General features: G+C 47.1%; 1 protein-coding gene and 1 long non-coding RNA gene across 6 annotated transcripts in view; one reads left to right on the top strand and one right to left on the bottom strand.

The window, feature by feature from the left end:
• Positions 1 to 154: 154 nt before the first annotated feature.
• Positions 155 to 1,206, bottom strand: LOC135282608 (uncharacterized). Its single transcript, XR_010348685.1, has 2 exons — positions 1,074 to 1,206; positions 155 to 498 (listed from the first exon to the last, which is right to left on the bottom strand). It is a non-coding gene; the product is annotated as an uncharacterized LOC135282608 (long non-coding RNA).
• Positions 1,207 to 1,322: 116 nt separating this feature from the next.
• Positions 1,323 to 17,379, top strand: part of SETD1B (SET domain containing 1B, histone lysine methyltransferase) — a 45,823-nt gene continuing 29,766 nt past the window's right edge. For 4 of the 5 annotated variants that reach the window (XR_010348676.1, XR_010348675.1, XR_010348674.1 and 1 more), the window contains exons 1-6: positions 1,325 to 1,569; positions 1,909 to 2,063; positions 2,504 to 2,602; positions 3,078 to 3,348; positions 6,475 to 6,587; positions 9,223 to 10,398. Coding sequence is in view for 2 of the 5 variants with exons in the window: in XM_064392499.1 (XP_064248569.1) it covers positions 1,497 to 1,569; positions 1,909 to 2,063; positions 2,504 to 2,602; positions 3,078 to 3,348; positions 6,475 to 6,587; positions 9,223 to 10,398 (1,887 nt within the window). In the remaining 3 variants the exon portion in view is untranslated. Of the gene's footprint in view, positions 1,570 to 1,908; positions 2,064 to 2,503; positions 2,603 to 3,077; positions 3,349 to 6,474; positions 6,588 to 9,222; positions 10,399 to 17,379 lie in introns of all 5 variants that reach the window. The other variant, XM_064392500.1, reaches the window with a different exon arrangement.

The raw sequence follows: 17,379 nt of genomic DNA, 5'->3' as shown, positions 1-17,379 counted from the left end.
GTAAGAGGAAACAAAGAGAAAAAGCTTATCATAGTAAAATTGCCTTATTTTTTGCCAGAATTTACTATTCCTATACCTATATTTAAAACATTACCTTTTAAGCACCAAAGGAGTTAATAAAAATGGCCAGGAATCAAGTGTTTAATACAAGAGAGAAGTCTCTCAAATTTATTGTTCAGTCATCAGAGCTGCTCAAAGCTTAAAAACCCCCAAAACAACGAAAAAAATATAAAAATAATGTATTTACTCTTTTTTTGTTGGCATTCGAAATTGTTAACTGCTGACATAGGGTGTGCCATGACCTAGTTACACAAGACAAAGATGGATCCCGAATCATAAGGGTGAAAAAAAAATCCGCATTACTTTTTTTTTTTTTGTTAAGGGTTTGAGATATATATATATATATATATTTAAATCCTCCTTCTTCAGTGAGTCGTCTGGCACCGTGCTAGAGGCTCCCACCACCCCGCGTGGTGTGGATTCACATGGCGGATCCCCCTTTATGGAACAAAGGAAAAGCCCAGTTGGCCATTTCGCTCCACTGCAGAAAAATGGCTGCGGGTCCCGCGGCCTCTCCTTGGCTTCTGCCGCGCCGTGCTTTTACCCCGCCGCCTAATAACTCAAGCCCCATGGAAGCCGCGCTCCCATTGGCTGCGCCCGCCGCGCTGCCGCCGCCCCAGCCAATGGCGCGGCCGCTCCCGGTGCCACCGCGGCCCCGCGCCCCGGGACGGCCGCGCCATGCGCCCGCCGCGCTCCGCCCGGCCCCGCGCCCGCCGAGCGCCGGGGGCACCGCGCCGCCCGCCTTTAATACCGAAAACAAAATGGAACCTCCCCGCTGATTGGCTGACGAGGGCTCCGGACCTTTAATAAGCAAAGCTGCTCCCCCATCTTCTATCACCCCCTCCTCTGCGTGTGTTGCCACCCCCCCCGCCGGCCCCCCCCGCGCTCTCCGCCGCAGCAGCGCGGCGGGTCCGCGCTCCACCCGCCCCCGCGGTCGCCCGGGTTCGCCGAAGTCTTCCCCTTAAAAAAAAAAAAAAAAAAAAAAGCGAAAAAAACCCAGCAACTTGTCCCACCTATAGGTCCATCTTGTTTAGAAACAGTTTGCTCTAAGGTAAATGCAGCGGGCAGATTCCACTCGCCCCCCCGCATGCCGTTAACCCCGCGGCGGGGAGGGAAAAAAAACCCGCGCGTCCCGGCGGCGGCCCATGCGGCGGCGCTCGGCGGCGGCGGGGCGGCGGCGGGCGGCCGCGGGCCGGGGGCTGCGCGGCGCGGCCGCCGTGAATGTGCAGGCGGCGGAGCGCGGTTAGGCGTTCGCGGCGCTCGCAGCGGTGTATTGTGGGATCCCGGCCGCCGCCAGCAGCGAGCACACACACAATATGTGGTGGCTCGCGAAAACGGGAGGCAGGAGCCTGGCGGGCAGCCCGCGCCGGTAACCGGCCCCATGTGAGACGGGAGCTCGCCTTTCGCCGCCCGGAGACGATCGGCCGCCCAGCGCGATGTCTTTCCGAGAGACCAAGGCGGGGGAAAAAGCCAAGCACCCTGAAGATCATGGCAAAAAGCAGAGTTCAAGTGAGATTGGGTCTTTTTTTTTTTTTCTTCGTCGTCTTCTTTTTTTTCTTTCCTCCTCCTCTCCTCCTCCTCCCTCTCTGCCTCTTGTCTGGTCGGGGTGGAAGGGGGGACCCGGTTGGCAATTCCCCCATTTTGGGGCTCGCTTCGCGGTGGATTTCCTCCCTGCCTGGGTGTGTAGATCGGGCGGCTCGTTAAAAAAAAAAAAAAAAAAAAGCCCGCACCGAAACGAAGATGTCTTTGTTGAATATTTTTTTTAACTTTATGGTTTTTTGTGTGGTTTTTCTTTCTTTTCGCCTTCCCCCTTTCTCTCTTCCCCCCCCCACCCCCCCCCGCGTTCAGGTTGGATCAACGGAATGGAGAACAGCACGCAAGCCAGCACTTCTGTCGAGAAAAGAAATCACCATTGGAGAAGTTACAAGTTGATTATTGACCCGGCTCTGAAAAAAGGACAGCACAAACTCTACCGTTACGATGGGCAACATTTCAGCATGCCAGTGAGTGGGGGGCTCCCGGGTTTCCCCCATTGTGTCGTGTCTCCCCCCCGGCAGCCTCTGTCTTACCGGCGTTTTGGGAGCTGGGGGTCCCTCCGGGCCGTGGTAATCCCCGCCGTAGCACATGTGTGTGGCAGGGGGGCTCTGGTGGGGGACACGCACAGCCACCAAAGTTACAGCCACCTGACACTGTGTATTCAACTGTCAGGAGCCCAAACCTGCGGCTTTTTTCTGTGTTTCCAATCTGTGTGCATTTCCCAGCAGTATTGCAATTTGACACGTGTGTGTATGTGTGTGTGTGTGTGTGCGCTTTCCCCTTCCCTTGAGACAGCCCGTGCTTCCTCGGGGTTTATTTTTTCTTTTATTTTTGTCTTGAATTTCAAGTCTTGTTATTGCTGTTTCTATGTTTTCTCTCCTCCTCTTCCTCCTCCTCCTTCTCCCAGAACTCGGGGATCGCTCCTGTGGATTGTGTCAGGGATCCCAGAATAGGGCGAATATGGACCAAAACTAAGGAGTTGGAGCTGTCTGTCCCCAAATTCAAGGTACTACCCTGACTTTTGGTGTCAACTTGTTTATCTGGGAGTGAAGCTTGAGTTCCAAATAGTTTAATGGACCGTTTAAATGACAGTCATATTTCTATTAACATTGTTATTTAGCAAACTGTTTAACAATAATCCTCTTCTATGAGGATAACAAGAAATCAATGCATCTGTCTAACGAGATCACTTGAAGGTTTTGGAGCTGGGGCAGGGGGCACTGGGGGGGCTCTCTGCTGACAGCACTGCTCAAAATGCATCTTTGTAGCCCAGAAAGGAGCCGGTTCCAATGAATGGCTGCAGCGGCAGAGCCTCTGCTCAGCTCCGAGGTTCACCCAGAGCCTTAGAGGCTTTTTTTCCCCCCCCAAAGTTTGCAGGATGCTTTAACCCCCTCCCTCCCGTGCCATCGTTAGGCCTCTCCTCCACAGTCGTTAACAATGCCGATCATTTTTATCGTTCTCCACCTTGTGCCCGTTTCCAGATTGATGAATTTTACGTGGGGCCAGTGCCTCCCAAGCAGGTCACCTTTGCCAAGCTGAACGACAACATCCGTGAAAACTTTTTGGCCGACATGTGCAAGAAATACGGCGAAGTGGAAGAGGTGGAGATTCTTTACAACCCCAAGAACAAGAAGCACCTGGGCATTGCCAAAGTCATCTTTGCCACTGTCAAGGGTGCCCGGGAGGCTGTGCAGCACCTTCACAACACTTCTGTCATGGGCAACATCATCCACGTGGAGCTGGATACAAAAGGTAAGGGGGTACATTTGTGCCTCATGCGTTTGGGGGTTGCAGAGCCCCTGCCTGTCCCACTCCCACCACCGAGGCTGTTGCAGAGGGCAGGGAGCTGGTGATTAAAAATACGAAGGGAGCCGGCAGCGGGTCTGGTGTCTGGGGCCTGGGCGAGTCACGTGGAGCCAAATGTGTTGTCTGTTGCTAAGAGACAGCCCTGTAATTTGCAAAATGCTGCCATCCTGCCTGTCCCCTGCCTCTCCCCTGCCCGTCCCTGTCCCTGCTCGCTGCCCTCTCGTGTCCCCCATCTCCCTGCCCCGGGCTGGTCCCTCTCAGCCACCTGCCAGGGCTGCTGGACCCGGTGGCACCTGTGTTTTACAGACTTGGGATTTTTGGGCAAGTCCTGGTGGTTCGTGGGACCCAAATCTGTGGGTTCCGGTGGCAGCAGCGGGGCTGGGTGCTGTCCCCTGCGTGCCTGGCATTTCATTGATACTTGGGGCGGGCTGGGGGCTGGCACAGCAGAGTGCACACGCAGCACTTGTCAGTGTGTGCGAGTGTACAAGTGTGAGACTGGCTCTTAAAGCGACAGCAGCTCCCTGTGCTGCAGGAGCCAGCTCCCAGCCCCACTCCCGAGCCCTCAGAAGCCCAGTAAAGTTTCTGCAAGTGTGAAGACATTGCATTTGGTCTGTTCTCTCTCCTCCAAGCATGCTAGTGAAAGGGCTTTGCTAAAATCTGCCTGAATTTTAGAAAGTGTCTAAGACTGAGGAGGTGTGGATCTGTTGCTAATTGTATTTCTACATTCTAAAGGTGGCGTTTCTAGTTTAAAACTGGCTTGCTGCACTCTGTCTTGGGAAAAAGACATTGCTAACACCATTTTCTTAAAAATGCTGATATTTTTGTTCTCTGTTTAAAGGTTTCAACAGTTTAGTGCACAACCAACACAGCAGTTGGTGTGCCACATGTGATAGAGTAGAACAGGATGTTTGTTGACATTACTGACCACTGTTGGAAGAAAAATCACAGTAGCAGTTTAATATTTTCTGTTGGGAGCTAGGCTTGACCTTACATATGTATACTTTGAAATTCTAGTGTCAATAATTTTTACAGACAGGCTCCTTCCCTTGCTTTGAAATTTGAAAGTAAAAATCACATTTAAGGACAAATTAACCATTTGCAGATTTAATAATATAAGCTAAAGATGTTCTGTTAGTGATGGATATCTTAATGACAATCATTTTAAACAAGCTGATTATACTGCCTTGCTCCTTGTTCTCCTCCGTTTATAAGCTATGCAGCAAGTCTTGACCAGGCAGCTGTTCCAGAAAGTTTGTAGCACATCAGGGAAATGAGGGGGGGTTTATGCTTCTGTTTCCTGGGAGAAAATACTGAAGTCAGTTTCAAATTGCATTGCTGTTTTGGTTGCCAGCTTTATGCTCCTAATGTATTTTTTTCACCCAGTTGCTTCTCTTTCGTTCTAAAAGAATAGGACTGTCAGTGTGCTATAATCTGTCAGAATCAAGTAAAAAATGGTGTTCCTAAAATAGCATCAGCAGGTTAAGACATACTTAAAATACATATGTATCATTTTCACCGTTTCTTTCTGGTATTCTGCTTTGCAAGGCAGTGAAAGGTTGGTTAAAAACTTTGTTTTCACAGTGTAGCAAAATAAATATTGGGAGTGAAAGTATCATTTTTATCTGTCTGGTGTTAGCACAGGCCTGGGAATCTGAAACTAATAAATCCAGGCTCCTGGTCTGAGACAGGGTTGTTTAAAAAAAACTTCTCAGTTTATCCATCTACAGACTGGACACAACTAGTAATTACTTGTCTTAGAGCAATAGCTAGGAATCGTTTCACATTCATATACCTCTTTGAAACTGTAACTTTTCCTGCTTTATGGTTGGGGTCTAGGAAGAACTATGTAACAATTACTTTATATTTTTTTTAAGTAACAAGTGAAAATAAGCCTAACACTTCCATATCTGTGGCATTGTAGTGCCATGTGTGGATGGTGTGTGTTAATATTTCAAGCTTATCTTCAGACTCTTGCAGTGAAGGGATCTATTTTGTCATGACTTTGGTTGAACTTAAACAGTTTACATAGTTGAGGATGAAGCTCAGGACTTTGTGAAATGAGATTTGATACCCAAATAACTTCATCTCTAGCATTTGTGCAAAATAAATAAGTCATTTTCAGGACAGAATTGTTCTAAGGGTTGCTTTGTTTTTGAATTGAACAGGGTAATTCACAGAGAGTTTGGGGTTTGATCCTGGAGGACTTTCTCGTAAAAGTAGTCCTGGTTTAGGGGAGGTATTGCCTGAATTAATTTTCTGGGCTCAGGTGCCAGGTCTGTCCATTTTTCTGTGTATTCTTTATCTCTCAGACCAAAATTCAGACAGTTTCAGGGTCTGATTCTATTGCCTTTGAAGCTGATGACAGATTTCTTACAGACTGCAAAATAAGTAGGATTAAGTTTTTGTAGTAATGAAAAATTCAATATTAAGAAACTGGGTCTTTGTAGACTTTAGGAATGAAAAGGCTGAGGCTCAGTAATGCTATATGGGACAGTTTGCTTCTCTGGCTTTATTCTTCGAAGGATGCCACTGAGTTCTCCTTAAACCAGGGGGAAATAAAGGATTAATTGTTGTCTTTTTGGAAAGAAAGCATTAGCAGTTTTGTCCTCAGCATTCCCATGCATTGTGTTTGCATCAGTAACAGGCAGTTCTTATGAGCAAGGTGTGTAGGGAGAGCTTTCTGAAGTGGCTCTGGGTGTTGGCAGAGGCTTCTCCCTTGGGTGAGAGTTTCACTTCTCAAATCTGCAAGCTTTGCTTGGCACTTTGGAGAGGAGGGAAACGGCTGCGCTCCAGAAAGCATGGTAAAGAGCAGAGCTGCCAAGGAGGCTGAGAAGAGGAAAAAGGATTTAGAAACCTCCTTGTCTTGGCTGGAGAAGGGAGTGTCTGACTTCACTTGCCCAGCAGATTATTATAAAATGATCCCTGCGAGCTCTGAGGTGATAACTGCTCCTCTCTTGCATGGATGGAGTGGGCTGGCAGTGGTAGCAGGGTCATGTGAGTGTCAACAGTGTGTATTTTTACATGGATTGTGATCTTTCTGTTTAATCAACTCTTGCATTGTGGTCTGTGCAGGTGAAACCCGCATGAGATTCTATGAGCTGCTGGTTAATGGTCTTTACACTCCTCAGACCCTCCCTGTAGGCACCGAGCAGGATGTGTCCCCAACTGGGAATGAAGCTCTCCAGGTAGGTGTGCTTGGCTTTTTTTAAAGAAAAACTTCCTAGAAAATCTCAAACACTAACATCAGTGTTTTAACATTTTTAATTTATCTGTATTTGTGTCCTGCTGTAGTTCCAATGGATGTTACTAATTCAAATTTAAATAGAACTTGCTCATAATTGCCATAGCAAATGTACCTCTGAATGTGGAGCACATGGCTGGTGTGTGCCTGCTTTGCACGGGAAATGCTTTTTGTCTTTCTGAGTGAAAAATGCCTACAGAACCAACAGAACGTGCCCTATTAACATTAGAAATTCCTGCAGTTAGGACTGGATCAGATCTGTCCCTGAGATGAGATTTTTCCCTTGAAGTCAGGGGAATGATTTACAGTGGTACATTTGGCCTGGTGTCTGCAGTGTGTAATCCTCAGCACGCACGGGCTTCAGCCTTGCTTAAAGGCTAAGAGGTGGAAGGTGTCTGAGCTTCTATAGTGGCATCAATTTTCCAGAATCTTAATTAGTTGCTGGAATCAGCTTTTAATAAAAGCAGTGGACAGAATTCCTGCAGGCTTCCAGGGGTCCCTCGATATTTAGGGCACAATTCTCTCCGTGGCTCTGCATGATTATCTGCTTCCCTGTGAACCCCACTGGGATGAGAGGGCCAGGGGGAAGGGAAGCCTGTTTGTGTGAAGTTACCAGCCTCTTTGGCTTGTCTAAATGTACTTTGGCTCCTCATTGTGACTTAAGAACTGATTTTAAGACCTCAAATTTGAAAGAGATTTGGAAAAGATTTTTTTTTTCCTTCTCTCACTCATACAACTTCCTAAAATGCCAGGATTTCATAAATTCTGTGATCAAGTGTTCTCAGGACAGGTAATAGCTGTACATGGAACATGAAAATCCTATTGATCTGAAAAAAAGAAATGTCTCCTCCCACCAAAGCACCCCAAAAGCCGCAAGGCAAAACCACGGTATTCTTTTAACAAAATCATAAAGAGGTTGGTTCTTCCTTACCTCCCAGCAAGGTGCTTTTAAAGGCAGGAGGGAGACAGGTAATGATTTTGCTGGGAACCCTGCTATGAGTAGACCCTGACTGCTCATTTCTGCTACTTCCACATCTCAAATAAAAATGGGTAGATTTGTTCTTACTCTTTTTTTTTCAGGGTTAACAGCAAAATACTTAATTGATGGTATCACCCAAAGCAGTTCCTGCTGTAATTATCCTTAAGATTCTTTCTCTAGATATTGTGTTCATGTGTTATATTATTGTCCTGAATTGATTTTTTTTCCAATTACCACTGAAATTATTGCTTTGTGAGTAACTTTTAACTGTTTGCATCATGATTTTGACATTAGAATGTGCCAACAAACTTGTTTGCTGTTGTAGTTCAGTAAATTACTCCTGACATTTGCTCCTCCTCTCATGCAGAGCAGCAAAGAACTGACAGTTCTGCAATCCCTGCCTCCAGGCCATACACAAACCCCACTGAAAAACACTCCACAGCACATCTACACTAAAGGTGCAGCAGTGTGGATGTTGTTAAGAACTAGCCACGTGCTTCCTGCTTGTTTCTGTGGGTTTTAGGACAGTTGAGGAAGGAACTGTCTTGATGTCTCTCTAGTCATGGTGTCCAGGGGGTCAAACAGAGAGCAAGTCCACACTACTGAGTGGGTGAGATGTGTGAACAAAGCAGGCAGGTGAGAGTTCAGCTTGAGTTTGATGGTGCTGGCATGTTCCAAGCAGGTCATTTTACACATCTCTGCCTGCCTGTGCTTAAGAGGTCTCACCAGTTGACTGTCCTGGTGTGCTTTTAGGCAGCTGCAGCTCAGTCCATCCTCTCTTGCTACCAGGAGGATTCTCACTGAGCTCCTGCTTTGCATTATGGAAAATTGATTCTGGAGCTGATGATAAGTGTGGCACTGTTATGACTCAGCAGAGTCTGAGCTGGAGCAGGGCTGCTCCTAGAAACCCCCTGAACGTGCCTTGAAGTGAGTTGCAGAGCAATTACTTGGCTGCTCTGTAAGTTTGTAGGGTTTCAGTTTCAAACGCCATAATCAGTAGCACTCTCAGCATTTGACTTTGTGAAAAGCTTTAAAATGGTGTTTTTCTGGCAGTTGAGAACTTCTTGTATGTGTAGCCTTCTCCATTGTTACACATGAGTGGTAGGGAGGATGGTGGGCCAGCTCTGCTACATAGGTTTGGCTGCAGGCTGGCAATTCACTCATTTGTATGTTTTGATTTGTTCACCAAGAAAAGAGATAAATTGACAATTTCAGATCTCAGACTTTTCTTATTTCCTTCCCAGTTTGCAGCTTAGACAAGCGTTACATAGTTGCTAGAACTCTTCCAGCTAAAAGTGGTGTGCAAGTCTCCTGTTCTCCTGATGCACTTGGGGGTCACTTTCAAGGGAAACTTGTATCTTCTTTCTTCTTCCTTCCCTTGCAGACAAGTTACTCTTTGCCTGACTTTTTCTTTTAAATCAAAGAGGACTGTTAGCAATGGATAATGGTTTGTGTTTTCAGGGATGCTGTAACCTATTTATTTTTTTGCCAGCAATTAGCACGAACTCCTGGGTGCTCAACTCCTTTGAAAACCAAACAGATTAGATAAATATCATTCTAGAAGTGTGTGTTTAGGTGTTTTTCTCTGGTGTTGTTGCAGTTGACGGACTCCCTGAAGCGCCTGAAGGACAGTTCCCTTTCTTCCGCGGGATCCTCCGTCACCCCGAACAGCAGCACGCCCTTTTCCCATGACACAGCCTATTCCAGCTGCCGGCAGGACACCCCAAACTCCTACAGCCAGTTCACCCCGCAGTCCCAAGGAACACCCCACACCCCGCGCCTGGGGACGCCGTTCTCCCAGGATTCCAGCTACTCCAGCCGACAGACAACGCCTGTGTACCATTTTGGGCAGGACAGTGGCTACAAGCCCAGGAGGCACGAGACGAAATTCACGGATGCGTACAACCGTCGCCCGGGACACCACTACATGCACAACTCGGCCGGGGTGTTCCGAGGCACTGAGCATCAGTTCAGTACGTTCAAATCCCATCAGCAGGAGCCAGTTCAGTTCTCTCACACTCCTCCCCTGAGCCATTCTAGTTCTTCGAGCTATAAATCTGCCTTCTCCCCCTATCAAGCACCAGCTGTTTTTCCCCAATCCGAGGAGCAGCCGTTTCCCCAGACTTCCAGGGAGACAGAGTATCGGAGACCTGCACCGCCTCCCACCGAGATGGTTGTGGAAAGCAGCACTGCCCCGAGCATTGATTTTGTCCCAGTGAAGGAGAAACCAGAGGAGCCTCCGCCCTTGCCTGACTCGAACTCTGTTCCTGAACCAAGCACAGCATCCTTCTCTCAGACTCCAGAGAGGAGTGAGACCCCTGGCACCCCCACCATGGAGACTGAGATGCAGCATAACAGTTTAGACTCAAGGATTGAGATGCTCTTAAAAGAGCAGAGAACAAAATTACCCTTTCTTAACGAGCATGACTCAGATAATGAGATCCGAATGGAAGGTAGCCCTATTTCCTCCTCTTCTTCCCAGCTCTCCCCCATCCCAACATACGGTTCAAACTCTCAGCCTGGTTTCAGGGGTCAGACGCCTTCCTCACGCCCTTCCAGCACAGGCTTGGAGGACATCAGCCCCACACCCTTACCTGACTCTGATGATGATGAGCCCATCCCTGGGACAGCTTCTCTGAGTCAGAATTCCCGGGGGACATCGGAGGCCAGCATGACTCCCATTGATCAGCTGAGCAGGACCTCCAAAACTGAGACCTCGGAGGCTAAAGAAATGGTGCCTGGTGACCAGACTCCAACGTCAGAAAAAATGGATGAGGTAAGTGAGCTGGAACTGAGTTATGAAGCTTTGCATGTGTCCCCAGAGCTGGACAGGGTGGGGAATTGCACTTGTCTTTGTGTCGTCAGAGCGTGGGGTTTCTGGTGGTTTTCCTTTCACTCGTGCCAGCTGGAAATGAGTTAGATGTGACACAAAGTAATGGTCTTAATCAATTTGCAGTCTCCAGCTTTCCTTATTTATAATACCAGCCTGCTGCAATTTATAGCTTCAGGAGAGCTCAAGGACTGCACAAGCCACCAAAGTTTGGCCAGTGCTCAGGCTGTGTGAATGTCCTGAGTGTTGACAGACACTTAAGCCACTAGAGGAGTTAATGGAGCACTTTCTGCCATTGCTGTGGTCCCTGAGCAGGGGTGTGTGTGCAGGCACACACTTGCTTAACGGGGCTTTCATGTTGCACTGAAGTATTGAGTGTATAGGGGGTTTGAAAGCTCTCCAGCTATTCCTGCCATCTGGTTCCAACAGGAGACAGTTGCTGGGTTTTAATACTCACTTTTCTTAGGAGGGAGGGAGTATCTGAATGGGGGAGGCAGTTGACTTGTGGGGGATGTGCTCCACTGAGTCTTCCAATAATAGAACAGAGCTTGTTGCCTCTGCCGGGGCATTTGTGGCTGAAGGGGGAGACAGAGCTGAACAGTGTGGAGTGGTGCCAGCAGACAGGAATTATGTTGCATGGTGTGTCTGTTTGGGAGGTCTGTTGCAACAAATGTGAGTATCACTGCAGTGGATGTGTTGGTCCTATTGTGCTGTGTCAAGGAACAGTCAAAATACAGATCTTTGCAAATGCCAGACCTTTCTCTTCAGTGTTTATAATGGTCATGCAAGCAGATGAAGCTGCTGTCCCTGGTGTGCAAGAATGCTGCAGTCAACAGGGCTGGTCTTGTGTAAATGTTCTGAGTATGGTAGATCAATTTAATTTACCCATGAAAGTTTATTGGGGTTAAGCTGGCAGAATGGGTTTCCCTCCAGTGGTTTGCAGCTGTGAGGTTTTCACCAGAGAAGTGGCTGCATTTCGGGAGAGGAGGAGCTGTTCCCATAGCCATGGCCTTTGCAGGATGCTTCTCTGGAGGGAAAGCTCTGTAGCAGAAATACAGTGCAGGTCGGGGTGCTAAATAGTGAAAACAATGTGACTCTGCTGGATATTTTGTTTTTTTCTGCATGCCTTTCCCTTTCCAGACCTGCTTGTCCTTGCAGTTGCCAGTTTAGCCTTTGAAACAGTTCAGCTGCTTGAGTTCTCATTCATCATCCAGGCTGGCCCAGGCTCCCCTCTTGGGAGGCAAGTCCCTGGCTGGTGGGGCCTGATGATGTGTTAATTAGGAATGGAGTTTTGATTCCTTAAGCTCCGGTCTGGCAAGCTTAAGAGGGGACGCTGTTAGTTTGACTAAAAACCTGTGAGGAAGACATCCCTCATCTCCTTGCCTTTCTGGGTTTGTATCTGCTGTCCTTGCACTCATGCAAGTGGGTTGCAGCCAGTTCTGAGTGTGTTTAGGGTAGGTGCCAGCATGGTGTGGGGGGTCAGGCACTTCTGTAGCTGACACTGGGTTTGGGGGACTGGCTGGAATGTGATGTTGTAGGTTGTGATATGGGGCAGCAGCATGCTGATGTTGAAGCCCATGTTAAATCTTTTCCCTTAATGAGATGCTGGTGTCAGAAGTTCACATCAATGGTTCTGTGATATAAAATTATGTAAGTGCCTCAGTCCTCTGCAGAAATCAGAAGGGTGGTAGCAGGGTCTCCATGCAGGTCATTGCTGCTTTATTTGTCTCCTTCCCCCAAAAAAGTTGGTGTTTGTTGTTGGAGCTGTTTATTCAAACTTCCTCTTGGTTACAAATTACACTAAGCTATTCTGACGTGTTTGAAAAGTTGCCTGTGCCTTTCATTGCTCCTTGTGATGCAGAAAAAACGATGTCCATGTGTTTTTGCTTCCTTTCTCCACCCTTCTCCCCACACAGTTTTTTGCTTTAGATAAAGGCTCTTCTGGCTTCCCTCTCTTTTGCTGAAGGAGCAGAGCTGAACAGTGACTTAACATAGGCTGAAATTTGAGCTGCAGCTTTCCAGCTGAGTTGGAGAGGGGCATTGAGTCTGTGTAAGGGCTGGAAAGCTGAACCTCCAGCTTCAGCCTATTGTGATGCCACTGTTCTACTCCAGTCCTTCAGAGAGTCCTCCAGTGAAACAGAGGGAAGGCAGACACAAATATTTCTTGTGACTGTGTGGCTTGAGGAACAGAGCAGGGAAGATATCTTAGTGTAGGGAGGCTCATTAAGTATCATAAGGAAGCAATAAAGAACAGAGAGTTTGAACTTATTTAGTTAATATTTGCCCCTTCAAGGGTCAGAGCAGCCTAGGCCAGCTCTCTTTGGGTGGGTGCTCTAGCTGGGAAAATCACGGGATTCATGGGGATGCCAGCAAAGTCACAAGGAAGTTTTTCCTGAGGTGATCAGTGCTTTGAAGGATCTCCTCCTGTTTCTCATCAAAACAAGCATGATTTTGTCAATGATTGCTGATACAGTAACATTTTTTCTATAGGTGAAGTACTGTCAAATTGTCAGGCAGATTAACCCCCCCAGACTCACCATAAGTAGAGGAAGCACAGCCAAGCCCAGCAAATGCTCTGATTTATCATGCAAGACCCTGGAGTTTGATTTCAAGATCCGGTATGATACTCCTAAGCCAGAGTTTGGCAGGGATTTTGGGTGTGGGAGAGGAAGGGCTCTGCATCTGTCTGCAACACCTAACCCGGCTAATCTCAGAGCAGTGATTAAGGTCTGCAGAGAAAGTCCAGCAAAGCTTAGCCAAGGGACCAGGCTGGGAGGTACAACAGTGGGATTTGGGGAGGGAAAGGATCCTTTCCAAAAAGAACAACCTGCCAGACAGGAAGGCAAGGTGAGAGGGCTTTTCAAGAAACCAGAAAAAGGCAAAGAAAAAACAAAAGAAAACTGAGCTGCATTGTTATATGAGGGAAATTTTTGAGGGAGCGATGTACAAACTTTCCTTCCTATGTGCTTGAGAAGATAAAAAGAAAAGAATTATAATAATTTCTCTTCACAGGATTTGTGCTGTTTCGGAAGTGCAAAGGTTAAGTACGTACAGTTTGACGTTTTGACATCCCATCTGAACCAGGTCTTGTTTTGGCTTGGCTTGTGGCAGGAAGAGGCCCTGTCTTTGTGCTGGGGAGGGTGACAGGATTGCAGCAAGTCACTTGGTTGTGTATTGATGATGCTTTTCATGTTTCAGCTTATGAATGTATCAGTTTGTGTGCATAGCCAGGGTTTAATAGGAAGACTGTATGGTTGACGATTGTATTTTTCCAGATTTGTAAGTACAAAAGCACTTTTTAAATGAGGGATCAGCAGTCTCCTTCCTCCTGGTAGTTTGGCTGAGCACTGAGTTAGTGAGGTGGGAGGGGCACCTTAAAAATGATCCAAAGATCATCATAAAAATAAAGATCCTGAAGCATGAATGAGGCGAGAGCAGTTCTGCTGTTTGCTGGGAATTCTGGCAAATGGACTGGGGAGTGAACTGGAAGTTACACAGTGCTCAACAGCCCTAGAGACCCTGAAAGCCACTGCTGTCAGCAGCTGTCTCAGCCAGCTGTAGGGAATGTTTTGGATGCTGTGCTGGGTGCTGAGGTGCCTCTTGCAGGACAGCATCAGCATTCCTGGGACAAGCTGTGTGGATGCAGCGGGTCCTCTCACAGCTGCCCAGGGAGAATTTCCCAGCTGTGCTTACACACAGACAAGGTGGGTCAGGCTCAGCCCTACAACAAGCTCTGCTGAGTCCCCGAGGTTACATCTGGGCTCAATTTGCCCTTTGTATTGAAGCATCTTTGGGCTCTTGTGTGGTCACGGCCAGAACTGGAAGAAATTTTTGTTGAAGTGTCATATTGTCCCTCTGGAGCCTTAGCAGGATGTGATGACATTCCCCTCAAGACACTGCCTCGTGTCTTGTGTGGCTCCATGCTGCTGCATCCCCATCCAGACTGGGCATTGTTTCAGTAGCTGGTAAATGATTGCCCATTCCTGCAGAGCCAAATTCAGCCTTTAGTTTTTCAAACTCTGCTGAGACAAAGCAGCTCAGGTGTTGGCCAGGCAGTCAGGAGCTGCTGAGGGTTTTAGTGCTAGCAGTACCTGCAGTACTTCTTGGGGCAATTGATGCCCCTTGGAGCTGAGCTGGGCAGAGCAAGTCCATCTGTGCGTGCAGGAGGATTTTCTCTTCCTGTACCCTGCTCCCACCCATGGATTGTGTGAGTTGGAGGCAGCCCCTGGGATGAGTTACATGGAACCTCCTAAAGGTGAGCCCAGTCTCGCTCTGCTGAGGGATTTTTCTGGGCTGAAGAGCTCAGAAGTGATTTATTCAAGGTAAATGCACATTAGGGTTGAGAAGGTAGATCCTTAAGAGCCAGGAAATTTGATACCTTCGTTTCCACAGTAACTGTGCAAGAGCCCTTATGCCCATTGGTAGCTGTTAGTATATATAATATATATGGGTACACCTGGGATCCAGTTTACAGCTGGAGTGGGATTTATCATTTCTGCAGGGAGATGGGGAGAGTAGAGGGGGGAAATGGTTGCTCTGAATGTAGCCTTTTAATTGAAGAAGGGAGAAGAACCTGAGAGCTGTGATTTATACCCAGTCTCATAAACACTTTTTCAAATTTTCCTGCCTCCTGAGCTCTTGCAAATGCGATCATGCCTGACAGAACCGGTTCCTAATGGAAACTCAAAAATAGGTATCACGTTATGACCATGAATTTCCAGAAATGCAGCCAGCCAATGCCCAGGCAGCAGAGATTTGGATGACTGCTGTGGTTTTACATGTGAATTACACCAGCCATGCTAAACCTGTGAAATTAAAATGAGAGTGAACTGCTTAAGCTGTGGGTTCAGTTCTGCCCTCCCTGACCCACGCACAGCAGCAGTGAGAAGCCACAGGGACTTCAGGGGATCTTGTGGAGTTTAAGCTTGTTCAGAAGAGAAAGGCAGCACACAAATCCCTCAAAAGGTGATTTAAATGTGGCACTACAGTGGCCCACTGGCCCCTTTGAGAGCTTGTGATCTGTTCAGCCACTGAGTCCTGAGGAGGGAGCAGGCTGGGCAGGACTGCAGCCCTGCATCCTCCTGGACATGCTGAGGGTCAGTTCCTAAATAACCTGACCAAGGCAAGCATGTCCAGGCTCCCACAGCAGTGGAAGTGCAGGTTGTTATTTTACCCTTTTTTTGGAACTGATGCTGGAAGGCCACAGGCAGGGACTGCTTTCTTGTACGCTGATTCATTTACCACATGACAACCTGCTGCTCGTACAAAAATTTATATGAAACAGAGGAATCTGTTCATTTTTGCTAAGTTGTATTTCACTTTTGACTTTTTGTATTTGGCTCTGATGTGATTCTTGGAGTGCTTGCAGAGTGGTTAGCAGAGCAGAGAGCTTGACCAAACAAATGTTCAGTAGAGGAAGGAACAAGAGGTAACAAGCCCAGTGTCAGTTTTTGCCATCACTTTTTCAGAGCAGTATTGCATAGGATCCACCTGGCATTCCTGATGATACACCCCTCATGCATGTCTGCTTGTGGGGGGAAGGAAACCTGAATGGAAAAATATTTGACTGTTTGTGGTTTGGTTTTTTTGGATACCAAACAACTCCAGTAGAGTGAGAGAACGTGTCTCTGGTTGATAACAGAGCTGGAAATGGTGAAATGCTCTGGAGTGTAACTGAAAAATAGAAAGCACGCTGTGGTTGGGAGGCTGAGTGGTTCTTTTGCTCTCACACCGGGCCAAGGCTTTGAGGCTTTTTCATTTTGCATACCTGATAGAATTGACATTGCCATTCCTTTTTATAAATCACTGTTGCTGACAATAGTCTCATCACTAGCTCAGTTTGTTCTGTTTCTCCACCAGTGACTTTCTGTAGATTTTCAGTTCCTGGCAGACTGGCTGTGTATACTTGAACTGCTTGTTAATAGGTAGAGTGTTGCTTATTTTGTGTTTGTGTAATCTGTAGATGCCCCTGCACTGCAAAGTTAGATGCAAATTATGGTATTTAACCATAGCACATAACTTATGGTGGAATAATATCTTCAAATCTGAGCTCTGCAGACCATCCACATTTAGAGAGCCATTAGCCATCTTCCTTTTGCTGCTTGCAGAGCTCTTCCTATTCTTTACAACACTGTGGATTTAGCAGTGACGATATTGAATGTTCAGATGTCATAAATGCAGGCTGTGAAGCCTCACACTGAAGTGACACATTTTCCTCACAGTTTCTCCAACCCATTATCATTCCAGTTGCGTTTCGCATCTGATGGCTGTGAAAAGTGACCAAGGGAATGCAGACAAGTTACTGGATGGCGGCGTGTGTTGCAACATGCAGTGACACTGAGAAAACGTGCCAGTGTGTTAGGTAATCAGTAGAAATATTGAGAAAATAATTGCTGTTAACATATTGTGCTGGCAGCCGCCAGAACAGCACTAATTTCTGGGTCTGGTTGCGAAGATGCCGGAGCAGCCGCTGTGTTCTATATGTGTCTGTGTCTGACACAGAGCACTGAGCAGACGAGCTCTTATTCAAATTTCTGCTGGCTGGTGCCTTTCCTGGAGTCCTCTAAATAGATACAGTTCATCAATAGAATGTTTTTTCCATACTGCATCAATTTTGAGGCCCATGACTTTGCCACCCCACTTCTGCTAATTTTAATTTTCAGTTTGGGGTACTTGTTTGTACCTAGTGAAGACGGGGCAGAACTCAAAATGAAACTTGTGAGATTGCTAACTCTGTGCATCACATACCTGCCCACGAGGGCTCCTTTGACCCAGACATGTTACTGCTGTCTCAGGATTTATTATGAAAGTGCAGTGCTTGCTATTGGAAATGGCCATTCATCGTGACAAAAAGATTGCTCATATTCTGTGCTCCTAAAAACAAAATATTTTAAAAAAACAAAGAAGAAAGAAAATGGTAAAGGAAAA

The sequence above is a fragment of the Passer domesticus genome, chromosome 17 (genome assembly GCF_036417665.1).
Source record: "Passer domesticus isolate bPasDom1 chromosome 17, bPasDom1.hap1, whole genome shotgun sequence".
NCBI lineage: Eukaryota > Metazoa > Chordata > Aves > Passeriformes > Passeridae > Passer > Passer domesticus.
The sequence above is the reverse complement of the archived record's forward strand: the minus strand, read 5'-3'. Positions and strand labels throughout refer to the sequence as shown.